The sequence below is a fragment of the Pelodiscus sinensis genome, chromosome 6, assembly GCF_049634645.1.
Source record: "Pelodiscus sinensis isolate JC-2024 chromosome 6, ASM4963464v1, whole genome shotgun sequence".
In the NCBI taxonomy this organism is placed as follows: domain Eukaryota; kingdom Metazoa; phylum Chordata; order Testudines; family Trionychidae; genus Pelodiscus; species Pelodiscus sinensis.
The window spans coordinates 113,238,532-113,261,789 of NC_134716.1; the positions used below are offsets into that span (position 1 = coordinate 113,238,532).

General features: G+C 37.1%; 1 protein-coding gene across 4 annotated transcripts in view; it reads right to left on the reverse strand.

The window, feature by feature from the left end:
* The window catches only part of DCC (DCC netrin 1 receptor), a 994,271-nt gene that overhangs the window by 125,737 nt on the left and 845,276 nt on the right, over positions 1-23,258 (reverse strand). For all 4 annotated transcript variants that reach the window (XM_075932654.1, XM_075932653.1, XM_075932652.1 and 1 more), the window contains exons 14-15: positions 22,232-22,342; positions 16,615-16,809 (exon numbers count right to left, since the gene is read on the reverse strand). In XM_075932654.1, the coding sequence (XP_075788769.1) occupies positions 16,615-16,809; positions 22,232-22,342 (306 nt within the window). The remainder of the gene's footprint in view (positions 1-16,614; positions 16,810-22,231; positions 22,343-23,258) is intronic.

A 23,258-nucleotide genomic window follows, 5' to 3' on the forward strand; every position in this document is an offset into this window, starting at 1 on the left:
GGCAAGATTGAGATGTTCTCCATGTTGGACAATCTTTTCCTTTTCCCTATGAACAAGACTAAAACGTAGATCTGAACTCAGTATGAGAAAATTATATCCTATTATATACTGTATTTTAATCCAATTAGCAGTATTTAATCATATTTTCTGTCCTCTTTATAAAATACTGTATTAGCATAGCATTAGGAGCATGTCATGGTGATGTTCAAAGAAGTTAATTTCTTCCTACCTAAACTTCCCCTGTAGTTACAGCTAGATAAAATAATTTTTACTTGCCAACTTTAACTTTTGCTAATCATTCTATAAAAGGCCATCTTCCACCACAGAAATGGCTGCATTTCAGTGACAGATAAAATCAACACTATAATATGAGTGGATAAAAACGTTGGGAGAGTTGGAATTTTTGCTTGGTTAGCAAAGGAACACTTTAAGTGATAATTGTTGTTATTAAAAATGACATGCTTCTTGAACACATTTTTAGTAAAATAAAAGAACTACCAGTATATTGTCTATTTTGTAATATACTACAACTTGCATTTGTTTTTCTTCATCTGCTAAATTACATATTGCATTATAACAGAGAGAAAATTACTGTATTTAAAAATGTTTAGTACCATGCAATTTAAACTAGCCTTATAGGTTGCACTTCAAACATCCCTGCTACATGTCTATGAAATATGAGTGTAAATGAAAAACAAAGTATTTGTGTATACATCTGTAAGCAATGGGAGCATATATAAATAGTAAAAGCTGGTTTGTCTGCAGATGTGAAAATTCAGTCAATACTATTTTCCGAGGCCAAAAGGTTTAAATTTGCTGCTGAAATTCAATCACCTACATGTATATTTAGGCACCTAAGTAAATGGCCTGCTTTCTGAGATACTGCAGATAGGAGAGTGTGACCCTCTTAAGAAAACCGGGTGACTCTTTGTTTACATTCCTAAACATAAACTTAGGCTCCTTAATTAGGCACTGAAGTTTGAATGTTTTGGCCTGTAAAAATATGAGAGGTTGAACTTTCAAACCCACTACAGAAAATAAAAAATGGGTTAATGATTAAAATACTGGATTGGGATTCAGGACACCTGGTCTCATGCTCTGGTTCTGCCATAGACTTCCAGAGAGACTTCATCTTTCCATGTCTCTTACTTATTTTCCTATTTGCTATCTTTTGTTTTCTTATCTATTAACCCCTCTTTGTTGCTATTTGCTTTGTGTAAGGACTACATCTCACTATAGGGCCTAGTTGTCTTACACTCTGATCTCAGTTGGATCATCCAGACACTACTGTAATACAAATAATATAAAATGATAATATATAAACACTTGATTATATTTTAAAATAGTGTTTGAGTTTAATCTCTATTGGTGTGCAGGGACTGCAGTGTTGCCATACTGTTATTGCACAGAGATGCAGGGGGGGTGGAGAGATATCCTTGCTCTCCTGTTGGGCAGAAAGTCAAAATCTTTCCTTTCATTTTTCATCCAATGCCAGTAATTAACCTAGTCCATTAAAAATATAATGGGGAGGGGTTTTATAGGGAAAATATGTGCAGTCTTTAGTCAGGCAAGCCGCCGACTGACTTTCCTGAAAATTCAACTGGAGTCGGTATCCTACGATTTGGCCTGTTCTGTGATCGGTATAGTAATGTTTAATTTGGATGACTCCTTCACCATGCTTCTCTGATTTCCAAAGGTCTTGCTCTGCAATACAGCCAATGAATCAGTACAAGAATTAGCTGTATGCATAGCCATAGGGCCAGTGTGTCTTTTTAGGGTACAGTCCTAATGCAATGAGGTAGTAATGCTACTTTCAACCAGCGAGTTTCATGATATTAAAATATTTCACTGTGATAGGCTGCTAATTTTTACCATAATATATTGGAGACTTTTTTTAATAGACAGCTAGATACATGTGCTGTCTTTGGAAAGATTTTGTTTCTAAAAAATAGGGAACTTGATTCTCATTATAAATTACCTCTTCTCTGCTAAACACTCATCTGCATTATTTGAATGCAGTTCAAGAGATCCCATTAACAGTAAATTCCATCTTTACAGTTACTTTTAAGATGTCATCTCATCATGTATTATACCTGTTCACTGATTTTGCTCATGAGTCACATCCTATGTGCATCACAACAAAGTGAACAAGCTTTCAAAGAATGACCATGACTTGAACATGCATAGAAATAGATCTCCTCCCCTGTGGAGACATGAACCTTTACAACTCCCATGGTGCATTACAAGTTCAGTGCATACTTTGTATGTTATAAAGCTAAACGAAGCTAAAAAAATGGCATATATGTTTGGAATTTAAGTTTCAAGCGCAGCTGAAATCAGTAAAGGTTAAGTAGTGCAGCAGAAACTAAAGCAAAAAACGTATGGACAAACAAATTAAAAATGAATAACCATAATCTAAAAGGCATTCTGACTTCATAGTAAAATGAGCTCTTTATGTGAGTAGTGTAAACTCATTTTTGTGCAAGATTTCTCTGGATACATGTACATAAATTAATAATGAGACTTGGGAAGCAGGAAAGGCTCAATCCAGGGAAATGCGAACATATGAATTTAGGATATGTTGCTCTGATTTGCACCAGTCTGACAAGGCAAGGTGAGACAACTGTAAGCCTGTCTAGGGCAGAGCACAAGCTGAATCTGTGCCTTTGTAGAGATAACAAATCTTTGAGAACATTTACTTATCACCAGATTATTATGATTTGGTAATAACCCTGCCATTTTGCCAATGTTTCTGAACAAATATACATGAAGTTTTCCTGTATCACTTACTATACAAGAAACTGGGGTGAAGGAGTTTATTCCTGAATGTTCTGAGCTGCAAAAAGGAAAATTAATACTAAATATTAATCTTTATGATTATTTAGAAGATTAAATATTAATTATATATCTTTTATCTAGTTCCTTTGATCATTAGACATCAAAGTGCTATACAAAGAAGGTAAACATCATTCTTTCCATTTTACAGATGGGGAAACAGAGGCACAGAGAGATAAGTGACTCACCCAAGGTCACTAAGCAAGCTAATATTGCAAAAACAGGAATAGCACACAGGTCTTTTGATTGCCTAAGTGCATTAGCCATTAGGCTACTCTACTGCATTATACTAGTCTTTTTGTTCTCCTGCACAAATTATGGTGTCCTTCACTCTCACTAGAACCCAGATCTTTCCCTCTATGGCTGGGGAGGCAAACACAGAAACTTCTGCAAGGGCAAATGGGTGCTCATTTGAGGGAAAACCTGTGTGTACTGCAGAGTCCACTTTTGGTCTAATGTCTGTCTGTGCACCTATTCAGAAAAAGGAGTAATAGGACTTGCTTTCTCCCACCTTTTTTTGTCTTCTCCATTTAGACTGTAAGATCTTCAAAGAGGAGTATGCCCATTACAAGGTGTCTGAACAGTGTCCAGCACAATGGCCCTGATTTCTGTGGGGCCACTATTTCTATAAAGGTTTCACTATAACCATAATAGCAATGACAAGAGTGGTGCTTTCTGTGAACTGGTGTTTAGACTGGCAGGCTGCAAGGAAGGACTAGTAGATCTTCAACTGTGAGGATTTATCATCTCTTGCCTACCCCACATAAGAAAGAGTGCAAGGTTTCTAAAGCCCACTCTTGCCCTCAGACTGTGGCAATAGGTGGCAATAGAGAGACTCTGCTGCTGTCCTGTGAACTGAGGTGGTAAGATTTCTCTTCTCCCCTGAGGAGCTATTTTAACACCATGGCTAATTATACCAGCCGGCTGAAATCATCCTGGCTGAGGGCCAAGACAAGGCCTATATATCATTCCAAACCAGGGTTAAAAGGGCACTAACATAGGGCATAGACCTTGTGTTAATCCTCTTTCGCAGGGTGAGGCCTGATCTATACCTAAGACAGGCTGGCCTAGCTACATCACCTAGGCATGTAAAAAAGTCACATCCATGAGAGATGCAATTAAGCCAACCCAAGCCCTAGTATAGATGCTGCTAGATTTCTGAATTAAAACCAGGATCTGTAGCCACAATATAAGGACAAGGAGAAGGAGGAGGAGAAAGGAAGGAAGGTAAATCATTTTATTTAATGTTTGGTGCAAAGAATCATTTGTAGTCACTTTTCAAAGGAAGGAAATGGAATGAACAGTCCCTGGAGCTTCTAATTCATTTTATTAGTTAATCCTGTGTTTTAATTCAATCTTTGAAGGAGGCAGTGGAGCTGCATAACACATAACATGTTTTTGTTTGATTTATACTAGTCCATTTTGTTTTTAAAATGTAAAGGGATGAGAAAATCCCAAATCTATAATAAAAAGCACTTTTGTTTCCTTTCATGTCTTTGTTGGAATACACTACTGTCATCTGCAGAGATTAAACAAAATGAACAAGTTCTCTCTCACACGCGGTCTCCCTCTGTGCAGCAAAACAAAATAATTATTTGCTTGATTTGTGTATGAAGGTCAAATTCAATCTAATCTTTAGTTAAAAGGAAGGTGAATTTGATGAAATCCTTGATGTTCCTTATGCTATCTTCATTAAAATAAAACCTCAGATCTCAAGAACTTCATCTGTATTTCCCATTGCTTGTATTTACTGCTATTCGCTTTGTTCTAATTCTGTGAGCATTCCACAATGCTTAATGTTTAATGGACTCAGAACTATAGCACACTACCATAAGGGTGCATGATAGGCAGTCCTCAGAAAGTGTCTCTGGACTGGCTCCACATAGGCTGACGCTAAGGCATGTGTTGGGGAGAATGCCACAGACTCCATGTTTACTTTGAACCAGTAGCTTCAATACCCACTGTGAGCAGGTTCGTATGGGGAGTACAACTGCTACTGCTACCATGAGCCTTAGGCTGGTTGGGAAGTGGATTTCACCTCAGCAACGTATCCTGCCTGAAACCTACTCAAGTTCTACTAGTGAGAGGTAGATTTCAGCCAAAATTAATACAACGTAAAATATAATGTAATGTAGCAACACAGTGAAGAGGAACTAAATAAAATTTAATACACCCAAGATTTTCTTGTGCGCATTCTCCTCACATATGATACATGATTAATGAGAAGGTATTTGAAATAATTCTAATTCACTTTTCACTATTTATTCTTTCTATTCTTTTGTTGTTATTTGCACTGCATTCTGTATAAGAAACAAAAACTATCTAGAAAATTTCACTTTGGTTGTTTTCATCAATTTCATTTTCCTGCTCCTTACCGATGACAAGGCAACAACATTGGGTTCGCAAGCACTGTAGGGGAACTGATTCCATTTAAAAAGTAAAGCCTTACTTAAAAATACCAACTAGTGATTACATGTAACAGAGTATATTATTCTTGCAGAAATTCTGCCCCACTGCACATGCACAGGATTCATGTCTCCCCAGCAATTTCTTTTCTTCTGTAGAAAATACATGAGATCAGGAGGAAGAAGGATGCAGGTGGCATGTGAAGATGCAGGATAGCAATTTTGGGATACCTGTGGTATCCCGAAATAATTTTGATGTGTAGACATGGCCATGGAGCGGACATGCCTGAATGCGAGAGGCTAGGGTCCATCCAGGGTCTGTATGGAGGAGGCCTCCCCAACTCTCTAACAATCTTCCCCCACCCCCAAAAAACCCAAATTGTTCCATATTTCTCCTTCTCACACCCCAAAAGCCTCTAGGTTCATTCCCAGGCTCTAACTTAGCAATTACTTCCCTCTCCCACAGCTCCTCCATTACCCCCAGCTGCCCTAAGACTTTGCACAGTTTCTGAAATTTGCACTGTTTATGTATTGTGGTTTAAATTAATTATTATTCAAAACTCTGTATTAATATGCCTAGTAAGGAATCTGTTTGTCAAAAATAATTTCCTGAATCTTTTCCAATGTCTATATTGTTACAGACATAATTGTGGACAGGTATTTTGAAATAAATTATCAAAATAATTGAAACTGGCATGATTATCTTGTGTTATTTATAGGTATAATTGTGCAGAATTTTAAAATATTGTATTCTGATTTTTCTTTTTTTGGTGTAGAATCCCTCAGAAGTAGCACATGAAGATATAGTACTACAATGTATAATTTAAAATGTGTCTATGTGAGAGTTTTATGAATAGCATTGGTGCTTATTATTTATAGTTTAACCCTTACTTTCCAAACTATTGGTTAAAAAGGTTGGTTACATCCCATAACTTAAACTGTGGATGTCATTATTTCCATATATGGACAGCTTCTATGCCACACAGCCATTTAGCTGCACTGGGATTAAACAAATTAAAAACATCCACAAAGTTGTTCTACATCAGAGTAGTGGAGTTCCTTTTCTATCTAGCCGCCTAAAAGCAACACAGGAGCTTAGTTTGAACCTGCAAATTTAGGAGCTCCACATAACTGAAACACCCAATTTAATGAAGTATTCAAATATCCTTATGAAATTTAAAAGCAGGATTTACCTCTAGATAGTGCCAAAAATGTACAAGGTGTTTATAGGGAATAATGAAGCAAGAACTCCTTATTTGAGGAGTTTAAATCAGAAAAACAAATATTTATCTAGATTATGTACAGTGGCTGTATTTTAGGAGATTCAGTTTGAGGAACTGTGAAAAAGGACAACAGGTCAGCATTCAAAAGAGACACGAGAATAGTATTTGTACTACTGTTTCCCAAAGAAACCCTTTCATGTGCTCATAGATAAACTATCTTCACGTTGCCAAAGTCAATTTGATTTTTTTCTTAGGTCAGATTAACATGCTTAAACATAAAGGTCCATGTTTTAAAAAGTAGTCAGGCACTGCTGCATTCAGAGATGAAGTCTCATTTTCAAAAATGATTTTGATACTCGTAAGCCTTTGGGATTTGGGCTCCTAAGTGCCTAAATCACTTTTGAAATGAGACTTGAGCTAAATAAATTATGTTTTGCAATGCTGAGTACAGCAACACTATATACTTTTAAATAAGATTTCTGGCCCAGATTTTCAAATGATGTTTTTTCTTCTGTTCATGGACAGGTAAAGGAAAAGAAGTACTTTAAACAATTAAATGTACATTTTAATTTACCGAAATTCAGTACTGTGTTCATCTGATATTTGACCAATAATAGGTAGTTTTCTGGCGTGAAGTTTTTTAATAGGTACTTCACACACAGCTCTCAGGCTATTTTATAATGCAAAGGAAACATTATTATCAGGGAAAGCGAGGTAAAGAGAGTTAAAGTATCTTGCTTAAAGTCCTACAGCAGGTCCATTGCAGAACTGAGGGTACGGCTAGACTACAAGTTTTTGTCAGAAAAAGGTACGCAAAATGCATTATGCATTTTGTGTACCTTTTTCCGATTCTTTTGTCCAATGAGGCTTTTCCGACATTTGGCCCAACTAGACTGGGCCAAATTTAGGAAAAAAAAACCTTCTTTCAGAAGCCCCCTTCTTCCTTGTAGAATGAGGAACACAGGGGCTTCCAAAAGAGCGTATTTCTCTTCCACAAAAAAAAGTAGAAGAGTAAACTCATTCCCTGGATGCAGCAGAGATGGTATCCTGAAAACTTCCCGCAGATTAGCTGTACCCTGAGACTAAAACATATATCTTCCAATCTCATACACTACCCTTTGTAGTACACTGTCTGTTCTTCCATATGTTTACATTATTGTTTAATATTGTTTATTTGATCGCTCACATATGCTGTTGATAAAAAATAAGGCTTTGAAAATAATAAAATGTTTCATTAAGGTTATTATAGTGAATGAGCTGTCTCAGTTCCGGATTTATTCATTTTTCACTTACTGGAAACTTTTTGTCAATAGCTGTAGTTAATAAATGCATGCATCTTTCCCATCCTTTTTCAGTTTTGGATTTTATGAGTAAGTTTTAATACAAAGCTCCATGGATGTGAGCCCACTCGTCTCATTACAAGGTTTAATGCCTTTTGAGTTGGATCAGTAAGGAAATCATTATAACTTATGCGTAAAAGATTAAAATGGGTATGTGTGAAAGTTCCAGTATTGCGCATTTGTTAAAACGTTCCTCAATAAGGCAATAACCTTATTATTTATACCCATAAGGTAAAAATGACAGCACCTGGCAAATGGTCCTTCTTAGAATTATTCATCTGGGAATCAGTCAACCACTTATTCCTTTGACACGGAATGGGTTGAATCAGAGCAGTAGATGATTGCTCCTGAAATTTATGAGACTGATACAATATCTTTCAAACACTGCAAAAGCAAATACAACAAATTCTTCACTGACAAAGCTGAACTCATTCCAGATTTTTATATTCTGACAGGCCCAGGCAGTATGGTCACTTTCTCTGAGAATTATCACTCTTCTTAATTTATTCTGACTTTCTTTCAAGTGTTACTGCCATCTAATCATATTCAGGATGATCACTATACAAAAGAGCATCCCAAACAGTTGTGAAGACAAAATGAGTGTTGTCCTTTATGCTTTTGAAGTGATTTATTTAATATTCAAGCTGTACTGCTTGGGAAACTTCTGTAGCAGCAGCAGTGGAAGTCAGATTAGGTAATTAAGAAGGGTTCTGAGGTGCAAAGAGCTCATGAAAACCTGAGATGAGGTACAAGTAGACCGATTAAAATGAGAGAAAAAGAATAATTTAAAGCATGATTTTTTGTTTGGGAGATCGTATGTTATGAAGGATCCACATATTCTGGTATGATATTGACAGTGATTGAGAGAAATAACATTCAGGAAGTCCCCAACTTATGAACAGGTTGTATTCCAAAAGTTCATTTGTAAGTTGGTTGTTTGGAACTTGGGACATATTTTCCCATAGCAACAATGTTATAAATGGTACTTAGGTTCCAAGGGGAGCACACAAAAGCCTGTTTACCCCATATTTTAGCTAAATACTGTATATTTGCAGTAAAAATAGTAGAAATAGTTCTTTATTTAACTTTGAATGCTGATGTTTGTGGAAAGGCAAGTTTAATTAGAGGAGGATGAGGAGGTAGGTGGAGATTCTGAAGGGGACTTCCGGACATCCCCCGGCTGCTCTCTTTCTCCCCCTGCAGGTTGCACCCAGTCCCTGCTCATCAGGAAGCAATGAGTGGCATGAGCTGGAGGACTCCAGAGAAGCAGGGGGTGGCTGTGCACCCAGCCACTGGACAGAAATGGTGGTTTCCCCTTCAAAGTTCCACTTCTCTCCATCCACGGACTCACAGCTGCCCTCTTCTCTTCCATCCTGCATTTGTGCTGCTCACCACCACCTGTGCCTCTTGCCTTCTCCCCTGCTGAGGCTGCAGGTGAGCTTTTGTTTGTATGTGCAGATGTTTGTAACTTGAGGAGAGCCTGTACTCATTGGACCTGCTAAAATGACCTATTCCTGGAGAGTGTTGGTCTCTGGCTCCACTTAATGGATAGTCCATTAAGAGAGTTATGAATCTGCTACTTCTGCCAGCTGGTGGTCTTGGAGCCAGATTTGTAAAAAGTATTCAGCTATCTCAAGCTGCTGATAGGAACACAGTAGGATTTTGAAAAGCATGTAGGCACCTACCTCACATTGAAGTCAATGGCACCTCATTGCATCTTTAAATACCTTTTAAAACTAGGGCCTAAATGACTGGTAGCAGCTTTAGCTCAAGTAAAAGCACCTTATTGGTGCAAAACCTCTTGTGAACCCATGGTACTGAAAGCCCCAGGAGAGAGCATTACATTAACTTGCACCACAGCATGAGAAAGTTAAAAGAGGGTGTTGGATAAAACTTTTCAGGAAGAGTATAGTGGAGTAGGAAGGGAAAACACCTTTCAAAGATCCCTCCACTCCTTCAATTCCCTTCTCAAAACTAATGCCATTCATATCAACAGGTGGGAAAACTGATGAGGCCAGTGATGATTGGGACATGAATGATAGGAGGAAAACACATCCTGAGATGTCAGAGTATCTACATCCTTAAACATTTCTAGCCTCTCTTGCTTGGAGAGGAAGGAAGCTGATTGATTTTTCATCCGCCCCTTTTAAACTCTAGTTTTGGCCACAAGACTTTCCTTTTGCTCTGTTCTAGCAGCCCCACCCTCTCGGTTTTATACTCCTATCTCAAAGATTTGTGTTTTGCAGATGATGTGCATATGACCTATCACCTGTTTCAGGAAGGAATTTGATTCCCCTAAGCACCAGATTGGAAGTGGCCTAGAGTGTCCCCCATCACAGCATCCTGGAGACACAGTTAAGTTAAACAGAAACAGGATTTAATTATTGATAGTACTCTGTAAGGATTTTAGTTCATTGCAACTTGTTGCAGAAGTGAAGAAAAACCCTGTGATTTTACTGAGGAGTCTTGTGTTCCAAGGACAGGGACATTCAAATGGCATTTGGGCACCAAGTTCCCCCCCGTTAGTACCCTCTATCCTGTCTTATAGAACGCAGAAGAATAAGATGAATCCTACAGGTAGGTGGAGCAGAATCTATCCCAAGTTACAGGTTTGATGTTAGGAGCCGCACAATCCCAATACCTAATGTCTGTTAGGGTGGGTGATCCCCTTTCCTTGAGTTTACATTTAATAAAGTTATGGCCTGCCAATTAAAATCCATTCCTCTGTTTGCCTGCATATGCTACCATGTCTACATCAATTTCTTTTGCTTACATTTATAATACCACTCCCCTACCTAACTGTCACTAGATTTGGTGTTACAGCTGCTCCCCGAGTCACTAATGAGTTACGGACCAAACACTTGGCCGTAACTCGAAGTATTCGTAACTCGGACCCCATTGAGTTACATGGCGACCGCGCTGTTCGTAAGCGCGGATCACATTTGTAACTTGGGGACCGCATTTATGACCACTTCAGTCGTAAATAAGAACGGTTGTAACTCGACCGTTTGCAACTTGGGGACCGGCTGTACAAGATATTGGACTTGAAGCCTTTAGGTCAGTGGGGAGGGAGGAATAAAAAATAGCAGCTGCAGCTATGTTTACCTAAGCCTCTGCAGGTATTGGATGGTCATAGGTCTAGTTGGCTGTGGATCGCCGTTCATCGCCAACAAGAGCTACAATTGTCTGATACTTGCAGAGGTGCAGGTAAATATAGATGTAAGGTCTCACCAGAGGTTAATCCTATGGACCAGATCTGCTCGCAGGCTGGAATTTTCCCACCCCTGCTTTAGCTAGTGTACCATTGACTACATTGCCCATTCTGCATGTTGGATCAACCTAATTTGTGGAAAACTTTAGTAGAGGGGAAAAAATGCTCAGGAACAAATTCTGACTAACTGGTTCCTTTGTTTTTGTTAAATGGCAGGTGACTGGAGATTTTAGCATGTCAGAATTAGTAAGCAGACTACAGGTTCTCAAAGGAACTCAAAGGTTCTCCTTGGGCAAGAACTTTTTTATTGAGAGTTGTACTGTGCTGAACACATAGGTATGTTCTTGGAAAGAGATTTATGAAGGTAACATATACTTGAATTTATGCATGTATATATGGTGTTTACAGAAGTCTAAGTAAAATTGTGAAATCATGTGATGAACTACATTTATATAGCATCTTTGACAGCCTGATTTGTACAAGAGTATTAATACGCTCTACCTTCATTTCTGCCAGTGTGTGATGGGCCTGCTTTCTCTTATACCTCGTTATTCAATCCTAACTCTTACACTCTATTCTTCTCAAGTTCTTATGTTACCCTCACTACTATAGTATCCAAGCTCTGTCCAACAGTACATTAATTTGTTGGCTACTTTTCCTGCTATAGGCCCACTCAGCTATCTCCTCAATTTATATTCATGTCCGTTCGCATCAATTTACACATGCTTCACTTACGTCACTATGTTGCCTCTATACTGGTCCTGATTTTCAGATGGGCTAAGCACCTACATTTTCCATTGAATTTTAACTAGAATTGCTGATCCTCATTCCCATTTTCAAGCTCTTCACCATTCTCCCCTAAGATGTCCCTGTTGCCTCAGTTCATGAAGGCAATGTATTTTCCTCATTTAAGAAGCTCATAAAAGCCAATTCCCTGAGGCTATTAATTAAAATGATCTCCAAACATGGATTTAGGCACCCAAGTATCAAAACATTTGCCACAGAAATGAATCAGCATGGATTTGTGCAAGGTAAATCATGTCAGGCAAATCTGATTGCTCATTAATGAACAAATCTATTGCTCTAGAATCCAAATTATGCTTAATTAAATATTTAGCATATTTCAAAACAACACCCAAAGCATAAACAAACCAAAACAAACACCACAGCGCATTTCAGTCATAGGGAGGTCAGATTAAGAATTAATTTGGGCCCTGAAACAAAGGCAAGATTCTCAGTTTTACTTATCTACTGGGTACAACTGAAGTGTGTGGCCTGAAAGGAGATGGTTGATGCTCCTTGATTCTGAGGCTGGATTTACTTTGGTCTCTGATGAGCAGTGGTGTTGAATGGGGTAGTAGAAATTTGTCATTTGTAGCGGGAAGGGAGGTCTGAAATTTCACAATTTATTTTAATCATATTACATATTGTATATGTATTCTGTTATCATCCCTTAATATGTATGAGTTGTAGGACATTTTACAACAGTTCTGATGATTTCATATAATGTCTATCTTTTTTCCCTTCTGTCAGAGAGACTGTCAGTATTTTGATCTCTATATTCTTGAAAACAACGTCTAATTGTTTTGTAGTAATTTCCTTGTAGTGATCTTGAGTAGAGTTAGGTGAACAACATCAGAAATGCTGGAATCCATTTGATCTACTTTTTAAAAGAATTCTCTAGTCTTTTCATTGAATCCCTTTATGATTCATTCTTTTGTGAACATTTACACAACTGAATTTAATTAGCACAATTGTTCACAGAAAATTATTTTCAAAGTTGTATAAGTGAGTATTCACAGAAATGAAGTTGAAAAAGTACACATACCAAATTTTGCACTATGATGTGTTTGTGTCCCTCGGCCAAGTAGGGAACAAGTGCATATGATGTATCTGGAAAATCATAACTAAATTACACTTTTTTGTTTTGAATATTTGTAATCAAACCAGACTTTAAACATCCACAAAAATTGTCCAATATATTTGAATACTGATGAAATCCTGATCTGCTGGAGATGTTCAGTAAGTTAAAAAAAAAAGGCTACATTCAGTGAATCAGTTATTTGTAACTAAACATGACTAGAGTAATTTCTAGAAATGACAATAGATTAGACTAATTGAAACTGCAGAAAGCCATGTTATAAGGCATTTATTTCAGGTGGTAGTTACAATATCTTTAGAAAAAGGTGTTCATTAAAAACTTGAAAGAATGTGGTTGTATAACCATCTCCTGGGGCCTTGCCAGACTCCCAAGAACATACTGACCTATAACAAAATGCAGGACTATGTAGCACTTTAAAGACTAACAAGATGGTTTATTAGATGATGAGCTTAGTGGGACAGACCCATTTCCTCAGATCAAATAGTGGAAGAAAATAGTCACAACCATATATACCAAAGGATACAGTTTAAAAAATGAACACATATGAAAAGGACAAATCAAATTTCAGAACAGAAAGGGGATGCGGGGGGGGGGGGGGGGGAGGAAAGGTGAGCTAATGGTATTAGAGGTGATAATTGGGGAGGCTATCTTTGTAATGGGTAAGATAGCCAGAGTCTTTGTTGAGCCCCCTGCGAAGAGTGTTGAATTTTAGCATGAATGACAGTTCAGAGGATTCCCTTTCAAGTGCAGATTTAAAAGGCTTCTGAAGCAGGATACAGGTAATTCTGTTGTAATGAGGTTTAGCAGAGCGTTTGACAAAGGCTTGCCTTTTCGACAGAGGCGGGTCCAGACTGCCCTGCTGTGCCGCCAAACAGCTGATCGGCACAGCGCAGTGGCCATTTTGATGTAAATGAAGCAGCGATTATTTAAATCACCGCTTCATTTTCCTATGTCTACTAAACTCATCTACATGGCTCCGTCCATGGAGCCATGTAGTCTAGACATACCCCCAAGTATAAAGAAAAGTTTTATTTGTATAGTAGCAAATGCCAGTCTGAGACTTTTCTTGAGAACCAGGTAACCATAGAGTTGAAGCATATCTAGTTTCTTGTGCTGTTGGATTCTATTATTTTAAAAGTGTACATAGTGATCTGAGAAGACAGCTGGAAGACAAGAAGTTCTAGGTTCCATACCTAGTTATCACAACAACTACCTATATACATTCTAGAAACTCATTTAACCTTTGTGCCTGGCCATAACATAGAGATGCATTATGAGATTTAATATTTCTAAAGCATTTGAACATACCTAGGACATCACATATGCACATTAAATGACAAGAAAATATTACCTTGAAAGAAAAATGCTATAGAAGAAAAAAGAAAACTGATTATTTCTCATGACTCCATCCAAACTTTGAATCATTTCCCCAATACTAGAATACTAGTAGTTCATTACCAAAGTATCCAATTCTCTGTATACCATTGCCCAGCATCAATATGAACTATTAGAGAGAGTGGAACAATGGAATAATAGACTATTTCTTTACAACTTTTTAAATAGATACCCATTATAAGTTCTGTGATTTTCATTAAATTCCAACTTGGACCAGCCTTGGGAATAGCATTTCTAGTTTCTGCTCTGTGCAAAATGGGGAGAGGACAGCAACAGAAGCTGGTAATGGGCTTATTCAGATGTAGACTTGCTATGAAGTGAAGGACCCAAACTGATATGCCACCAAAGTTGCAGTCCAGAAATTATAAATGGCTGATTATATTTTGGAGTCTATCTTCATTGGATCATCAGTTAAAGATCTACTGCACAACATGATCACTTGATTAAAGGAAATTTGATCATATCTGATCTGGCTCACATAGTTTTCAACATGTTATCAAGGACAGAGAAAAATGTCAATCAATCACTGACAAATAAATGCATGATTTCAGTTTAGTAGCTGAAGTATTTGTTCTAAACTCCATGATGATAAACTATTTCTATTTCTTCTTTTTTCAAGCAATATCACTGATGTATCTCATAGTCTTTTAAAGGCCAAGCAAAAGATGAATTAGCAATATCTTCAGGCACATTACGAGAGAATATATGTGCTCATTAGACTAAGAAATTGTAATGATTTAAGATCTATTATTGAATATTGTTTCAAAAGTTATGAATGTAATGTAACTAAGGCCTCATCCCCACTGTAAATGCAACTTTATTCCAGTAACCTGATTATAAACACTTTCACTGACATTTATGCTGCAGAATTATAGTGTTACCATTTCATTACAGGAAGACAACCAAGTGCCAGTCTTGGTCAATGGCAGGAGTGAAACCATGATAGCCTCTGCTATTGGCAGCTGAATATTAACCATTGTTTGTGTTGGCACAAACCATAACATGGCAAACTCTGTCTCTAAGGCTACGTCTACACTGGCCCCTTTTCCGAAAGGGGCATGTTAATTTCACAGGTCGTAATAGGGAAATCCGCGGGGGATTTAAATATCCCCCGCGGCATTTAAATAAAAATGTCCGCCGCTTTTTTCCGGCTTTTAGAAAAGCCAGAAAAGAGCGTCTACACTGGCCCCGATCCTCCGGAAAAAAAGCCCTTTTCCGGAGGATCTTTTTCCTACTTCGAAGTAGGAACAAGATCCTCCGGAAAAGGGCTTTTTTTCCGGAGGATCGGGGCCAGTGTAGACGCTCTTTTCCGGCTTTTCTAAAAGCCGGAAAAAAGCGGCGGACATTTTTATTTAAATGCCGCGGGGGATATTTAAATCCCCCGCGGATTTCCCTATTACGACCTGTGAAATTAACATGCCCCTTTCGGAAAAGGGGCCAGTGTAGACGAGCCCTAAGGGTACATCTACACGACAGAAGAAGATCAAAGCTGCTGCTATCGATCTTCCAGGGTTCATATTAGCGGGTCCATTTAAGACAGCTAAGAGGGACACTGCAGGTTGATGCTGGTAACCCTGCTTTCATGAGGAGCAAGGGAAGTCTGGTTTCAAGATTAAACTAGATGGGTTTATGAAGGGGATGGTTTGATGAGATAACATGATCTTGGTAACTAATTGTCCATTCATTATCAGTGGGAATAGGTCAATGGAGGGATGATAGGAGTTACTATAGAGAACTTTCTGGGTGTCTGGCTGATGAGTCTTGCCCACATTCTCATAGTTTAGCTGATCGCCATATTTGGGGTCGGGAAGGAATTTTCCTCCAGGGTAGATTGGCAGAGGCCCTGGAGGTTTTTCGCCTTCCTCTGTAGCATGGGGTACAGATCACAGCTAGAGGATTCTCTGCATCTTGGGGTCTTCAAAGTATTTGAAGGCTTCAATATCTGAGATGTGAGAGGATTATTCTGGGAGATTCTGTGGCCTGCACTGTGCAGGGGGTCAGACTAGATGATAATAATGGTCCCTTCTGACCTTAAAGTCTATGAGTCTAAGTCGAAGAAAGAGCATACTTCCTTTGACTTCCTGAAGTGTAGACAGCACCAAAAGCCGAGTTAAGCTACTTTGACTTCAGCTATGCAATTAACATAGTTGAAGTTGTGCATCTTAATTCTATCTTGTCCTGTAGTGTAGATGTACCTAAGTGGTTACAAATTTGATTTGTATTTAATGTCTTAGTGGTAGCGTCTTAGGAAAAGTTCCCCAAATTAATAAAGGCCAGAAATAATTTCTTTTTTTAATCATGAAAGAAAAAAAAAGATACCCACCTAAGTTTTCAATAGAGTAGTAGCGCTGTTTGCTGTCTACTCTCACTGTCTCGGCATATGGGCTACCCACTCCGTAGCCAATGATGTATCCACGTACAACAATGTTTGGATTCAGTGGTGGAGTCCAACTCATGACGATACTGGTGGTCAATGGCCTGACATGCAGAGAGCTTGGCTGATCAGGAACCTGAGATTCTGGGATACAAAGAGAGGATTCATTAATATCCTGCACATTGAGTTTTACCGTTCACAAATCAGAGTATAAATTAAGGAATACATTGTAAGAAAGTAACCAGGAATCCACAGTTACATGCATAGTCTACATGCAATTTCTGTTCTGAACATTCACCCTTGTTTTGAACTACATTCTTCAGCAACAAGTATGTTGAGAAGTTTCTTCAACATGTAAGATACCTTCTCCTTTTCTTAATAATCAAATATCCTTTTGTCCATCTTATCTTTAGTTTATAGATATGAGGAAGATCTGATATTATTCAGGAAGGTGGGAAATGAAAACGTTTGGAATTGATAAAAAAATCCCCATAAAAATGTTGAAGTTGTTGAAATCAGGTAGATGACTTACGGGCCACTCATTTAACTACAGTATTTAAGGAAGTGGTTGACTTTGTAAGTGATATGATAGCATTTTCTGGAAATGACATATCTCATTCCTGTGAAAATTGTAACATTAATTATGAGTGAGGAAGCTCTAACTTTCTTGGACATGCCTATCTTGGCTTGGAGGCTGCTCTGAATAATACAACAGCACTCAGATAATAAAATGAAATAATACAATGATACTTTTTTACAGGCTCTCTCAAGGCGTATGCTTTTTTATGTAGCACTTAATGACTTAATGCCTAACTAGCACATTTTGTCTTCAGTGAATCCACTTTTATTTTAAAGAATAGATGACTAAATGCCTTTTGTTGGAGTGTATAGTAGCTACCATATCACAAGTCTCTTTAGAAGAGCAGCACAGTAGCTTGTCTTTTTGAGAGCAGAAAGAGACAAACTACTATTTCCCCCCCATGAAGAGGCCTGTAATATAATAGGCAAATGACTGGGGAAAGCGGTATACAATGGTGGTGTAAACTCTGACAAAAGACATTTCGAGATTGTGAAGCATTCCCACAATAAATCTTGGAAAAGACCATAAAAAGATGGAATTAATACTTTTCAGTCCTATTGTCAGATATGGTACAATGGTGTCCTTGGTATTTTATGAGATTTTAAATGAATTCTGCTTAACACATTTAAAGTTTTTTGAAGAACTACTCTATCTGGTTAGTACATTACCATTCTGATACACAAGTTCTTTGCACTCAGTTTCCTTAACATTACTATACATGTTCTTAACTTTAAGAATGAAGGAAATGCACTGAAGAATAGTAATAACAAAACACAAACTGGATTTCACCAGAAGTGTCACTGAAAATCAAATACAATTGCCATTCATCTTCCTCTGACCTCCACATTTTTCTTCAATGCAGAATATAGAGGTCCTTGAAGGTCTGTCATTGAATACTGATGATTTTTAAAATGACAGAAGTGGTTCTTACAAGAATCAGACATATAGTAGCAGTTTTGCACCTTGTAATAGAAAGTCGTAGAATGAGTCAATACTGGATTCCTTGCACACAGTAGAAGCAGTGAATCTCAAGGTGTTCATGAAATCAGAACAGTCAAAAAGCTATTGGAATCAAACAATAATCTTTACATCTCACTTATATAATACATGGAGATTTCAACACTAGCATAGATGTCCCTAGGTTGCTGTTGGGTTCAAAGAACTTTATTCTGATATGCTGAAATGGTTGTATGAATGAATTCAAATACATGTCTCATACAATTTTAAACAGTAGTGCCATTGTATAGCTAAGTTCTTAGCATTAACAATCTACTCTTGGGAGTGCTTGTTTCCTGTTGGCAGACTCATGGAGACAAAATGAATTGGTTCACATTTGAAGGTTTTGTTCGCAATCAGAAAGAATAGAAATGCAACACCACTCAGATTCTGCACGCACGCGTGCGCACACGCACACACACACATACACTATACTATGACTCCATCCAGTGACTTTAATTATGTGCAAGATTGCAGAATTTCCATGCATAGTTGCTTCCACACATCCTGGCTTGAAGTGGCTTCTATCGTATACAGTTTGATTCAATGGCCCTCAGTATCTCTACTATAAAATTGTTCCAGCACCCCATTTCCATGGCTGGTAGTGGTCCTGATTATAATTTAAAATGCAACAGAACATATCCACGTGCATAGCTTTTTGTTCTTAGCCTTATTACCAGGTATTTTTTTACCCTCAAATCTGCTTTGACAGATCTCCATTCTACTTCTTTCTTTGTAAATGCTTTTACTATGAATAAAGATTCCACTCTCCTTGAACTCTGTAATTGTGCATGGAGTTTCTCTCACCATAAAGTGATGACTCCCGTCCTCATTCATAGAAGGAAAAATTCTGTGTGTGCACCAGCTAACAAAATTAATCAGAATTGCACAGAAGTATGCAAAGGCAGAATCTGACACATAGAACCAATGAGAAAAACCTCTTACTATTTCTTATGCCTGAGGTTAGGAAACACTTCATGTTACTGTGATTCTTCGTTATTAACTTCTCCACTATAAACATTTTGAGAATCTTAGGGCTTCTCTTCTTGGTGCCACAGTTTGGTCTGTGGGAATCTGAGCTGCACAGCATTTCAAAAGTGTATGCCGTAGAGCCTGTTGATGATAACTAAAAGGTAGCTAGTTTGAGTTTGTAGTCCTATTTAAAACAGGACTACATCAAAGCAAATTAGGTACATCAAAGCAAATAAGCAGAGTATACATGGATCAGTTAGAGTTTGCAATTTACAGCACTCTTCTGCAGTGCCATGTAGTCAAGCTTGAGTCTCTAAGAAATGAAACCCTATAATGTACCATAATTTCACTCTATAGTGTGCTATCCTTTTTATTTCATCCTGTACCAGTGACTCTGCTTTTACTGAATGGTCAAAGTACACATGCCTTTCATTCATGCAATGTTGAATGTTTAAAGGTCCCTATTTCCTTGGGTTAAGTGATAGCACTAAGGAAATTATTTATATTGGGGTCACTTTAGCAGTTGTGGTACAAGGTTTTCTGGAGTTCATAGTTGTATATTTTAGAGTTATAATTAAGGCTAGTTTATATTATTTTCATTTTCCTCCTGTATTCCACAAATCATTTTTAGAAGAAACTGCACTGTAATACAGGTTTACTTTGCTATGCTCTTAAATGCTAATTTAGAGCTGAAGTGAAACCATATCACTAATATGTATAATAGCTTCCATCTGTTCAATGCACTAAGCAGAAACTGAAAATCCTAAACCTGCTTTCCTGGAGGATACCTTTATAAACTTGAATCTCTTGCATTCTTGCTGAAGCTATTTAAATCAGACCCTTTGGGGAAACTAAATTTCCATTTTTTTAAAAGCACAAAATTTGAGGCTCAAAAATAAATATTTAAAACTTCCCAGCTGTCAGTAAGGGCACACAAGCTTTCTAGGGAACCTTGAATAAGCAGTGATGTTTGGATTTCTAATCGCTTTAACAAACCACACTAATTAAAAGGAATATCCATAGGGAGTTAGTGTAGTTCTCCAAGATACTGTTCATCTTTTTGTTGCTTATGCCAGGCAAATCTACAGTGAAGGCAAGAGAAACTGCATAAACCACAGGAGCAGAAAGGGAATTGCAGTTAACAATCTGTGCAACAACATTTCTACTATTTAGCTGACAGTTGCAGGACTTTGCATAACTACAGTAATATGTTGATTTCTCCTCTGAGTGTATCAAATTATCTCAGTAGTATATATATTATGCAACACAATGCATGCAAAGTGTCATATTACTACAGCTTCAACTACACATTTTTCATTGGTCCTGTAAATGCAAATGTTTAGATACAATATATGAAAAAAGTCTTCAGTTTAATTTGATTATCAGTGTATTTTCATTTTCCCTGCATGTACCCTATGATTATGCTACTAGCAGTTTTGCGTGCATATATATACATATTGTTGGAGGAAAACAAATATTATATTTGATGTGGATTAAATGCAAATAAATCAAATGTTTTCCAAGAAATGCATTATTTCATTTTGCAACATAAATAAAGAAAATGAATGTATTTGTTTTTAAAAGCCATGATATAAAATATGGAGAGATGTTTAGAATATATTTATTTTTTACTTACTAAGATCTAACTCCAAATAAGTGGCCAGCTGCTCTCATCTTGAGTTATGTGTCATTTCTGAAAGTGCTATCCACCCAAAATAGTAGTTAGTAGAATGATAGCATAAATCACCAGATACCATAGCATATTGTGACCATACTGACTGGTCACATCACTTTCAAAAGTGTCATCACCTCTTTAACATTTTTATTGAATACAATATGTTAGGAGTGAAATAAGCCAAATAGATTCATTCCTAGCTCCTCCATATAAATGGAATTGGATGTGCTGAGGAAGCAAAAATGCTTACGGTAGGTGTGCTGGTTGTAAGATCATCAGGAAAGATACTCAGTCAAAAAAAAAAAAGCAACATAATCTCCTGTTGCCTTTTTACTAATCACCTGTTTATTCATCCATCCATTTTATCTTTGTCCCTCGTTAGATGATTTTGTCTTTACTTTGCTTTTGAGCCATTATTACTTTGTTCTATCTCTTTTGGTTTCCCCATATTTTCAGCTGACTACATTTTTTATATATTTGCTTCTTTATAATTCTCCATAGCTTTTCTTCAATTTCTATTTGCATCTTTTTGTTCTATTTTACTTGCATTTCATTTACTTTTGAAAGTAGGCAGATGTTTCCCTTTCTTTTTTTTAAGTTCTTGAAATTTTCCAGTCATTCAATATATCCCTCTGTATTCAGTCACTATCAACATCTGGTTTTTTTTACATTCAGTATTTTTCAGGTTGTCGAATCCTATCATCTTTCACTTATTATGTGGCTTCATTGCCAAACGTCAGAAAACAAATTTTTCAAAGACAATAATCTGCAAGCTATTCATAGGCTCAGTTTGTTGAGTTAGATCCATCACTATTATTTTAAGTGTTTCTCTGACTGGGTATGTTTATCGTTCATGATGTTATTGATTTACTTCTTACTAATTTTCTTTCAAATAGTCATGACCTACAGAAATGAAATTCTAATAGCTGATAATTACAACACAGACTTTTGGATCTTTATTGATGGTCAGACTAGAGACATAGCGTAAGGACTATTAGTTGATTATTATCCATGATTGCGATTGCATATTTTGCAAGGTTAGCAAAAACTGGAAAAAAATCCCACCAGACGCACCAGTATAAATGGAGGAATAAAATTAAGTTGTCTTGTCTTGTCCCTTCCACTTCACTTGTTCAGAATGCAGCAGGCAATCTTAATAATAGGTAATCACTGAGTTTTCTGCTCAAAAACACCCAGACAACAGCTCTGGTGACTATAATCATTGGAATCTAACCCAAGACCTGCACAGCATCTGGTTAAAGCTCTAGGTAACAATTAGAATGACACATGTCAGATAAAAACCTAGGAGTGTGGTGATAATATCTGAAAAGAAATGTAATTACCATCAAGATCATTCTCTGGAGTTTCTGCTGTATACCAATCTGAGGAGGGTCCTGTCCCATTGACTGTCATGGCAGCTACCTGGAAACTGTACTGGCTTCCTTTATCAAGCCCTGTTAAAAATGCAATTTAAACCAAACAGAAAGAGAAAAATAGTTTTATCAAGATTCCAAAGTTTGTATCGGAACTAAAGCAAAGTTAATAGTCTTCAGTAATATTACAACTTCCTTACCATGTTAAGTTGGGTATGTGAACAGTTCTGCACTAATATGCTCATTTACATGAACGGCAATAACAGGTATGTTGCTACAGGCACATTCATTTACAATGGAACCACTGGTCACAATAACTTCCTATTATTGTTGCTGATTAGTACCAATTCAGTTTAGCTCTTAGGCTCCATTCTGTACCACATGTGGATATGGTGAAGCAATCTGGCTATCAAACCTTCGATCAGTGTTTTATGATTGTCTTTAGCCTACCCTGACAATGAAATACAAGAAAACCTGTACTTATGTTCAGCTGCAAACATTCTCTAATGAAGAACTATTAAAAAATTATTAAAAAATTAAAAGCAGCAATTTATCAGACATTGGAACCTACAATAAAACAGACAACAGCCTTTTAAAATCTTTGTTGTAACTCTAAGTTGCTTTACTATTGCAGGTCTCTGCATTATCCTGCAAAAATAGCTGCATTCCAAATATAAAAAAAAATCTATAACTGAATATTTAAGTCATCCATTTAAAACAACTCTATAGTTCAGCTTCTGTAACAATCATTTTATTATTTTTTTAAAATATGTTTATATTGGATCATATAGTAATGAGAGGCTGTGTAGGCTGTTTTTTAAGTCTAAATATATAAATAGGTATTTCCATTACTTTCCCAAAATACAATATCTAATTTCTATTTTTTTGAAATGCAGAAAATCTAATTCATCACCATCAGGAGCATTTCTAACACTCCAAAGCTCTGAGCAGCCACAACTTTTTATTTTGAAATTACCTATCATAGAAATTTTTCATC